The 10,877-nt window shown below is 42.9% G+C and overlaps 1 protein-coding gene across 1 annotated transcript; it reads right to left on the bottom strand.

Moving 5' to 3' along the window:
• Positions 1 to 4,048: 4,048 nt before the first annotated feature.
• On the bottom strand, positions 4,049 to 10,534 carry LOC119275792 (pre-mRNA-splicing factor SPF27 homolog). Its single transcript, XM_037556710.1, has 7 exons — positions 10,162 to 10,534; positions 8,027 to 8,202; positions 5,289 to 5,372; positions 4,888 to 4,957; positions 4,671 to 4,804; positions 4,521 to 4,579; positions 4,049 to 4,402 (listed from the first exon to the last, which is right to left on the bottom strand). The coding sequence occupies exons 1-6, from the start codon at positions 10,408 to 10,410 to the stop codon at positions 4,522 to 4,524; spliced, it is 771 nt and encodes a 256-aa protein (XP_037412607.1). The 5' UTR covers positions 10,411 to 10,534; the 3' UTR covers positions 4,049 to 4,402; position 4,521.
• Between the last annotated feature and the right edge of the window lie 343 nt (positions 10,535 to 10,877).

The raw sequence follows: 10,877 nt of genomic DNA, 5'->3' as shown, positions 1-10,877 counted from the left end.
ATCCACTGTTTTAATCTGGCAATACTGGCAAAGCAGGCTTGGCGGTTAATCGAGAACCCTGGATCCCTTAGTGCTACTATTTTGAGAGTGAAGTACTTTCCTGACGGGGATTTACTGAATGCACAGTTGAAAAAGGGATCTTCGTTCACCTGGCAGAGTATTATGGCGGGAGTGAATTCTCTGAAACATGGGTATATATGGAGAGTGGGAAATGGTCAGAATATTGATATTTGGGAGGACGCTTGGATCCTAAATTGTGCAGATACAAAAGTCATCACGCCAAAAGGGAACCATCTAATCTCTCGGGTTGCAGATTTTATTGACCTTGTTTCTAATGAGTGGGATTTGGAACTGGTTAGACAAACTCTTTGGCCCATTGACGCACGATGAGTACTTGCTATCCCTCTCTCTCATCATGATATGCCAAATTTTGTTGCATGGAGCTATACAAAAAATGGTATGTTCTTAGTTCGGTCAGCATATTTTGTGGAATGGGAACATCAACACGGTAAAAAAATACGACATGGGAATGGTCTAGGAAGAACAAATGCCAATCCTATTTGGCAGAAGATTTGGAAGCTCTCTTGTCTGGCTAAGGTGAAAATCTTCATTTGGCATACACTGCATGGGACACTTCCGTGTCTTGTTATGCTTGCCAATAGACATATCAAGGTATCGCCTCAATGTCATGTTTGCTCTTCTAATCCAGAAGATACAAAACATGTGTTATTTCTCTACCACAAAGCAAGAGAGGTTTGAAGAAGGGTGGGTTTGAACGAAATCATTGTGAGAGCCTGTGAAATTGATCGAGCGGGTGAGCCGGTTCTGGAGTTCTTACTTCTTATGCCAGAATAGGATTTGACCTCAGTGGCGACTAGGAATGTTCGAGAGATGATTGCCATTACTACCTGGTACCTCTGGTGGGAAAGACATAAATTGGTCCATGAGGAATCAACCCAGGGCATCTCTCACATATCAATGGGGATCCGTGCAATTACAACAAATTTTGTTACTGCTTGCTCTCCAAAAGCGACCATAAAAAAGGGGGGTTGGACCCGACCTCCTGTGGGTTTTGTAAAACTTAATGTTGATACTTCGTTTGATCATGATGAGCTCAAGGGCACTGTCGGGGCGGTACTCAGGGATGACAGAGGCAAATTCATTGCAAGGGGGAATGGAAAAATAGACTGGTGCGCAGATGTCCTCGCAGCTGAACCTTTGGCACTCCGATACGGGTTATCCCTGGCCCAGAGAATAGGGTGCAACCGTCTAGTTATCAATTCTGACAATCTGGAGGTCATCAAGACAATGAATAATGAAGGAGGTCATGCAAGCGCAGCGGCGGCAATTTTCGATGAGTGTTATCATCTCGCATGTGATTTTTCTATTTCTAGGTTTGAACATTGTAATAGAGAATCAAATAAGGTAGCTCACGAACTAGCTAGCTTAGCAAGATTTTCTGTGACTTATGAGTGATTTGAGGAACCGCTGAATGAAATTGTAAATTTCCTCACATACGATGTATCTATTTTATCTAATGAATAAAGTGGGTGGTGTTTTGTTGAGAGAGGAAGAGAGAGAGAGAGAGAGAGAGTAGGAAGTTGGAGGGTCCAGCATTGTACACACCCATGTGGGTTGATGCGTTAATGTGGGTGGGCGCATCTGTCCTTGGCTTTCGACGGCCCGAGGAAACAAGATCGCTCGTTGCATCGCTCGTTGCAACGCTCGCTCGCGAAGGAGCATTTCTGCATATTGTATGGGAAATTAGAGAAAAGAAAGACTTGAGACTGACTGTAAGTTGATTGGTTTTTTCATTGTGTAGATCACTTCCAATGGCCAGGATCGCATCTTCAGTGTTCATCTTCTTCCTCCTGCGCCCGCCTCCCAACCTGGCTCCATCCACCGGCCTCCCCCCCACCCCCCGACCGACATGCGTTGCCGCATGCCACCTCGCCTTCCCCTTGACCACTTATCATCGACGTGCTTGCCACCGCCATCTAATCCCCCTTCACTGACCTCCTATTTCGGCATCGGCATCCCCCTTGTTAACCTGCTTCCTCGCCTCCGCCTAGGACACCGCAGCTCGCTGCTGCTCACAACGTCGTTCCCTTCTCTAGTAAGGTCCTGGTTCGACCTTGAGCTCCCCCATGGCCTCCTTCCTTCGAAGGCTAAATCGACTTATGCCAAAAAACTGTCAAGTGATGTGGAAAGAGTTTGACAGTGATAAACAGGTTCCAGATGCAGGAAAATTTTGAAGGCTACTTTATGGCAATTCCGAGTTTGCACGCGGGCTCTAGAGCCTCCATGATTTTTTGTGACCACCTCCATAACGATTTTGGTGATCTATATTTTGCATGTTCTATTAGAGTTGCTCCTATGTGTCACTGTTGCATGCTAATGAGTGAGAGGAGGGAGCTTCCGCATGGGAAGGCATCCATGCCAGTGGCGGAGCGTGAAACAAATTGAAGAACGGGCCATTTATTCAGGCCTGCCTGCCTGATTGCATGTTAGATACTGAAGAAATGTCTCAACCATCTAACAATAATTTTAGTCTCTTATGTTCCTACAAATATTTTTCTCGAGCTAGCTATTGCTATTGGTTGCTATCACGGTAATGAACAAGGCAATCACAATAGGAAACTGAAATGTTTGTCAAATTTGTAATGTCTTATTATCCACCAATGTCAATAAGTAGTAGGCACATGATACCTCTCTACTAATGGTTGTTCACAGGTGAAACTGGAATGCTGAGAACATTATGAAACAACCATAGACACATGCATGCCCAGTTGATAATTGCACAAGAAACGGAACACATCTCCGATCATTTTACTGAAAAAAGAAGGCACAAACCACAAAAATGATGCATAGTTCTCTTGCATGTTACTCCCTCCGTTGGGACGAAGGGAGTACTTTTTACAATTGAACTATAAATTATTCATGCAAAACATAATAAACTTTATACGTAACTACAATTTTCACATTTTTTAAATAAACATTAACTTTATTGATTAGAGATAATTGTTACATCGTCAATCAAGAAACGTATAATGTCCCTCATAGGCTCCTCAAACCAGTCCTTCGTGACTGAAAATTTCCTAGCCTGGCAAGTTCATGAGCCACCTTATTTGCTTCTCTATTACAATGCTTAAACCTAACAAAAGGAAAATCACAAGCTATAAAATACTCCCTCCGTTTCATAATGTAAGACGTTTTTGACACTACACTAGTGTAAAAAAGCGTCTTACATTATGGGACAGAGGGAGTAGCAGTCATCAAACACTGCTATTGCCGCCGGTCCCGCCGAGCCGAATGTCCCCCGTTCTTCATTATTTCAATCACCACCATATTGTCAGAGTTAACAACAAGACGATTGCACCCCGCCTTTTGTGCTAGGAATAGGCCAAACCTTAGAGCCAATGCTTCTGCTGTTAATACACCAGCACACCAATCAATCCTCCAGTTTCCACCAATGATGAATCTTCCATTATCATCTATGAGACTAGCCCCAACTGTGCCCCTAAGTAAATCATGGTCAAAAGAGGCGTCAACATTAAGTTTAACAAAACCCATAGGCGGTCTGCTCCAACCCCGTGTTTTACTAGTTGCCTTTGGAAAGTATGCATTAATATAGTTAGCCGTTATAGCCCGGGCACCCATGGATAATATAGTTAGCCGTTATAGCCCGGGCACCCATGAAAGTTTGGAGTGCCCGGGCACCCATGGAAGTTTGGAGTGCGTCTTAGAAACTTTCCTTCATGAACCAGTTTGCGTTTATCCCACCATAAATACCAAGCTGTAACCACGGTCAGTTAAACTTGTTAACTCTGACAAGTACCACATTATGATTCTAACTACTATATTAAATGTTAATCCTGCATATTATTATGAATTCCCTCAACAACACACTAGGTATCATCTGCAGTAGTTTGTAGCACAACCTTAGCCGTCCCATCCTAAGTTTTCGAAGATGCATATAGCAGTTACCAGCCTACGAACCCAACAGCAACAAAGTAAGGCAATCAATCAAGCCTTAGGAAGGCAGACATAGTGAACAGGCTATTTGAAACAAGATGCAGCAGGTTCATGACATTTTCTGAAACAAGCAGAGCTAAATAGACGAAACATTCAGCTGACACTTCCATGTTATGGTACAAATTTACACCCCGAAAAAAGAGATGGGCATCCTGATTCTCTTTCTCTTGTCACGGAACAATACATGTGTTTAAGCTGTTTCTCTACCAGGTGTCCACCAGCACATGCCATCACGTTGCATAACACACATTCCACAATGGCAGTTGTCAACGGAACAGCCAGGTGTGGGTCAGGTAAGCATGGTGGCTACTGGAACCTCTAGCTGACATCTCATGGAGTCACAGCTTCTGCCTTCCTACATCTGTATCTGCAGAAACATCTAACTTGTCAACAGAATGAATGCATTCTGTGTAATGGCAACTGAACTTAATTGTAAGGCAAATCGAAAAATACTGCACTTTTAAGAACAGAATAACATATTGTACCTCAAATCCCTACTGATGCTTGTGGGTTAGTTTCATTGCCACCATCCATTGGCATTCCCCTGTAAAGAAGTTTGGCACACAACTCATAAAGAGAGGGAGAGAATGAGGGAGGGAGGGCAGGGGAGGGAGGGGAAGGAAGGGAGATCATACTGTTCTTTAGCTTCAAGTTTAAGCAGATCAATTTGATTCTGCAGATCAACACAGGCGGCTTGAATAGCTATGTTTTTCTGACACAGTTCCTGCCATTCTACTGTCAAGGCATGGAGTTGTCCACCAGTGTTTTGCTGATCAAAAACAGAATATCACTTGCCTGTACGGTATGGTCATGCTGACTCAGATTTAGGACGGGAGTTGAACAGTATGTTACCTGATGAAATTTCCTCTCACGGTTGACAGTTTCTATCTTTTCATTGTATTCCAGAGTCATTTTTTGTGTCCTACAAAGTACCACGTTATCACATACTTCAAGCATTATAACTAGTATATCTACTTTTTAGAGACCATGTACACATGCACAATAATAAAGCATACGCATGACATGAATACATTTAAGTGCTTCAGAATCCAGGGGATGCCTAAGCTACATGAACACTGATGCATCACACACGTGAGACAGCTTGAAACACAATGGTTTTGCGTCACCTTCAATGTAGGATAGTAATGATGACAAAGTCCACAAACCGAACAGTGTCAAATGAAATGCAAGGAAAACAGGACAAGATGCAAGTGATACAGCACTGTCAAGGACATATGGACAGAACAAATTACCTAGACAAAACTGATTCCATTTTTCTGTTCTGGAGCTTCCAAACCTCAACACCGTGCTTCAGCATAAGCTCCAGATTCTCAATCCTGTAACACTAACTTCGTTTCAAAAAACAATAGAAGTATGTTTGACAATAATAGCAGACCATAGATGATAAGAACCATATGCGTATGGTGAAACACAAAAATACCTAAATAAAGTGCATACTACAATTGAGGCTAAGAAATTCAAAGCCTATGCCGATCATAACTATAAAGCAAAATCGGAGAATGCATTGTCTACAATGTGGTTATTATTGTCTACAACTACGAGCACTACGCTACCTCCCATTCTAATGATGATTACTATGGTACGTATAAGAGAATCAGCTCTTGCATAACAATAACAATTTACTTGTCATTTCAAACAGACTGCGGAACTCTTTGTTAAAGAGTCTGTCTTTTTGAATTTGATTTTTATTTGATCATAATATTTGGAAACCTATACTCTTCACGGTATTGAAAGCTTACAGACTATAACTGTGAATGGAACAACATTGGTATCTTACATTCTTAAGAAGTTGATCCCCACTACTAGCAATTCTCTCTACATGCACACTATCCACATCATCATGATGCCACATCAGCGGTCAACCTCTCCACTTCAGCAGCTCTCAGCATGCATAATGCTTTATTTTTAGCATTATTTTCTCTGCACTTGCATGAACTATTGTTTCTCAACTATCCCCATATTGCCCCGACAGTAAACCACTACTCCAACCCTCGGCTTCCGCTCCCCTCCAAGGAGTAATAAAACATCCACCATCGGTCTAACGCACCAGCATTCAAAAGTCTGGCATATCCATCTTACACCTCACCTCCACTGCAGCTTGATGAATTAATTCAACTTTTCACCATCGAGCGGAGAAACTGACGATTAACTCTCCCTCCGTCCTCTTTACCTTCACCATAATTGCCTCTTCAGATCATTACTTATTCCTTTGCCGGTTGAATTCGACTTCTGCACCTTCCTCCAATATATAAAGCAAGCTTGACCTGCCGAATCCACCCGCACAAATCAGCAATAGTGGCGGTCAAGAAGACCACCAGGCAGCCTGATCGCCCAAGAATATCCTGTGGATCTCCCACCAGGCGATCTGCACTGCTCTTAGGTCAGATGAAGCCAACACAATGCGTCGCATGATGCTCAGAGTTCGACCCCAGCGCGTCGCTCGCCACCATCCAACCCGGGGACGCCGTTCCAGCCTAGCCGACGTCGAGGCTTCCAACTCCAGGGCGCTGCTCGCTACCGTGTTTGATTGATGGACGCCGGTGAGTCTACTTTGTATGTCGCAGCGGAGGCGAGCACATACCAGGTCGTACGCCTTCTTCTCATGTGCTCGCCATCCTCCACTGACGCCTCGATCCTGACGCCTTCAGTGTCACCGCCAAGCAGCATAGTGCATCACATCATGGTCGACCATGAGGCGTCCGACTCCATCACGTCGCTCGCCACCGTCCGACCCAGGGACACCATTCTATCCTGCACAACGCAAAGCTTCCGAATCCAGCGCATCCCTCGCCGCCGTGTTGATGGCCACCGGGAAGTTCAGGTTGTATGTCGCAGTAGAAGCCGGTGCCTGTGGGGTCGTCCGCCTTCTTCTCCTACTCACCATTCTCTACTGCTGCCTCTACCCTAAGTCCCCAACACCTTCCGCGTGACCGCCAAGCAAGGGCACACATGGGAGCTCCCTCTTTTAATCCATTATTTTACATTAATTACGTACATCAGTTTGAATACAGATAACATTTGATTTGTTTGGTCTGTTGGACTTTGCAATTTGATTGATTAAACTATACGTATGTCAGGATATGTGGATTCAAAGAGATGTTTTATTTTTTGCTGAAACACAGGAAATGTGGTTGTAAGAGTGTCAGTGATAATAGTGATTGATTTTTGTACTAATCAAAATGAAATGAAAAAATCAATGCGTATTGATGTGATTAATACTAAGATTCTATATTTTATTTTGTAGTTTGCACAACAATAAACTACAACAATGTAATTGGTCGCTATTCTGAATTTTTATTTTTTTTACCAAGTGTTACTATATGGAGTGATTTAGATCTTGACATTATTCATTTTATATGGCCATTTGACAATGTTTAGAAGCAGACCATGAAGGACAATGCAGGAGCCAGGAGCCACCTGTTCTTTTTCTTTACAATTGTTTAAATCATCTGCCAGTGTTGTGTTATAAAACAAATACAAAATTCATTGCATGCAAATAAAATTTATCATATAACGGATTCCAATTGCTATCATCTTGGCTGCAAAAAAATCCCGCAGCAACGCGCGGGCTATCATCTAGTAATTACTGAAAAGACAGACAGCAGGACATGCCACAGCAAGACACTCGCCAATGTGATGTTGTCATGATCTGGTGCATCAAAGTGCAATCTACTGCTTGAACTATGGCGGTCATTTGTAGTTCAGTATCACGTGGGTTTAGCTTCTTACTCAATGCAATTTTGGATGGGAAAAGTTTCATAAATGTCCTGACCACAGACCCAAAGAAATCCCTATGGGAGCTATTTTGCTTTAATACAACTTTATAATAACATTCATATTCATAACTTAAAAATGTTACAAACAGACTGCCATAGTGGCCACTTAGAGCTATCAGTGTGTATGTCTATTATAGCAATGTCGATTCAGAACACATGATTCCTCAAATGCAAATATGCATAAGCAGCCTTACCGCACAATTTGATGCTGCAGCTGGCTCTGGGCATTCCGTAAAGCCTGCCTCCAAGCAACAACATCATTCCTCTTGTTCGCTGGGGGTGGCTCCAAACCGTAGCGGGACATCTCTATGGTAGCAGGTGGCTTGCCAGCTCTAACACGTTCGTACTCTTTCGCAAGCATAGGATGATTCTAAAACAAAAATGCTAAATGAGAACATGACATATTTTACATTCAAACAACAAATCCAAATAATCAAAACAAGCAAGAAGTAGGTCCAGTGTTTTACATTATATGCATACAAGAAAAACGCTGATAATTTAAAATGTACGTACAAACGCATCTATTGTGCAACAAATTTACAGTTTATCAACACTTGTTTGTGTCAAGTAACATCAAATATGCAATTTACGTTGGACATGTCCATTCATGTATGTATACGAAACACTCGACTACTCAGCTTACTTAACTGCTAACACATATAAGGTGTTGCAAACAAATGAAGAAAAAACCTAACTACACACACTAATAGTTGTGTTCAGAGACACATCCAAACATATCATAACTGCTCGATCAGGTCCAACATAGATGTAGTTCCTAGCTGGTTTTTAGTTTGCAAATACTTCCAGCTGTTCATTAGGCAACAGTTCCACCAAATTTGTGTTTTAGTTGCTTACTGGCACTGGCATTAGAGAGTGTGGCCCATGACTGACAGAGGAGAAACTTTCTAAAAAAAACATGGTACAAACTCCCTATGTTCTATGTGCATGGAGCTAATACAACATCTATTTTAGATAGTAAGAACTCTGCAATTCAAAGTGAGAATGTCTTTTCAATCTAGCTGTCGTTCAGCTACGTGCGAGGTTTTTCTGTAATAAATTGCTCAGTGTATGCTCCAAGCACTAAAATTTACCACCTCTAGTCATACAATTGAATGTCTAAATAGCGTGTTACTCTTGGTGCAGATTACTTGTAATTTTAGCTTCATGCATACAGCAGAAGCGATGAGCTGAGGGTACAAGATTTTGAAATTGTTGCACCTACTTACAATACAATACAGTACTAATTTATATAACACCGAGGACAAGAAGTGCATGCTTTCAGCTTAGTGGACGTGTGCAACTATAATAATAGTAATATTTTAAGCAGGGTCAGCCTTTTCTCCGGCCATTACAATATGAAAGAAATGAACTTCATAGCTAAACAACGTGACATCCTACACTAGAGTCCGAAAATTCAACAGCAATCTTCATCAAACAATACAGCAAAATTACCTCTTTTTTTACACAAATCAATTAGAATTAGGCAGCATTCATAGTGTTGTGCTTTAATGTTCAACAGCAAAAGGTGCATATTTCATCTTCAATGGTTCAACGTTGATCCCATCAAAACAGCTATTCACTGTTGATAGGGAAAACATCCAGCGGTAATTTGCTCTTCAAATCAAATTTGTGAAGTAATTTTCAACTAAATTGTCTGATACAGGTTTATAGCAATCCAGAGTGATTGGTTGATGAAAATTGAGAACGTAAGATATCCTTAAGCATACACCAACCATATAAGACTGAACCAACATAGTTGAGTCCTTTCTTCAGGGTAACTGAATGTGGTATTCCGCAATGTTGTTCCCCGGGTACACATCCGACAGGGAAAATTTATTTCAGACCAGTTCTACCTACAACTCCCAATTCCATATGACAACCTATCAGCCTACAGCTCTCACTTGCATATGACAACGTACTAGCTTACAACTCCCAATTGCATACGGGAACCTCTTAGCCTACAACTCCCAATTGCACATGGCAACCTCTTAGCCTACAGCTCCCAATAGCATATGGCAACCTCTTGGCCTACAGCTCCCAATTGCATACGGCAACCTCTTAGCCTACAGCTCCCAATTGCATATATAGTTCTCGAAAGAGCTATTTCCCAGCTAAAGTCGTGATGATGCAGGAATAATTTGTAAACAACCTAAACATCAATTATGTCGAAACTCCAAAAGCTAAAATAAAAAAGAAATAAAACCTCAGTGCATCCCTTCTAAGTAGTATACAAGTATAAATCTTCGACGGCTTGGCCCTAATTGTCTCCTCAGACCGCTAAGCGTTGGATCAGCGTCCTAAAAACAATAGAGGGGGCGCAAGAACCCACCTCGAATCCAATGATGGGAACGGGGGGCAAGTCACGGAGGAAGTCGGCGGGCTTGCGGTGAGCGCGGCGCATCTCCTCCTCGACGAGGCGGTCAACCTCGCGCTTCACCGCCGGGTCGCCGTAGTCCCCATCGATGTAGGGCAGCGCGTCCACCGTCTCAGCGTCCGGAGGCGGGCGCCAAGGCACACCCGCAGCCTCGGACGGTGGCGCCTCCAGCATAAGCACCTCCCTCGTCGCCGACGAGGCCATCACGGCGGCCGCGCGTGAGCAGGTAGCCGCGAGCCAGAGAGAGAGGGAGAGAGGGAGCGGGCGCGGTGTAGGTTAGGGCGTCGCGCCGGGGATTAATGGGGCTGGAGGAAGAAGCTCAACGCGCATGGGCCGCTTTGCGTTTTGGGCTACGTAGGTCATTAAATGCTCTCAACACTTCAACAGAGAACGAGCAGAGAGACGCGCGTTCGTGGGTACCACTCGGCGGCGTTTAGGGCCCAGTTCTTTGGGCGGCTTTTCCATAAGCCGTTCTTAAGAAGCTCTTTCATATTTTCTTTCGCTTCTCAACTAGTAAGAGATAAAGTCCACTAAAAAAATAGTAAGGGATAAACGACCACGTGACACATGTGGTAAGCAATCCAAACAGTTAAAAGAATAAGAAATAAAGAAGCTTAGATTAAAAGAAAAATCTCGCAGAAAAAAGATTAAAAAATAAAAAATGTTCATGT

This window comes from Triticum dicoccoides, chromosome 3B (assembly GCF_002162155.2).
Source record: "Triticum dicoccoides isolate Atlit2015 ecotype Zavitan chromosome 3B, WEW_v2.0, whole genome shotgun sequence".
Lineage (NCBI taxonomy): Eukaryota > Viridiplantae > Streptophyta > Magnoliopsida > Poales > Poaceae > Triticum > Triticum dicoccoides.
This window is presented reverse-complemented; position numbering and strand designations above follow the sequence as displayed.

Coding starts and splice junctions, on each gene's coding strand:
- LOC119275792 (XM_037556710.1), bottom strand. CDS start 10,410: ATGGCCTCGTCGGCGACGAGGGAGGTGCTTATGCTGGAGGCGCCACCG. Junction 5,373..8,026: donor CTGCAGCATCAAATTGTGCG/GTAAGGCTGCTT, acceptor TTAGTGTTACAG/GATTGAGAATCTGGAGCTTA. Junction 4,580..4,670: donor AAACTTGAAGCTAAAGAACA/GTATGATCTCCC, acceptor ACTTCTTTACAG/GGGAATGCCAATGGATGGTG.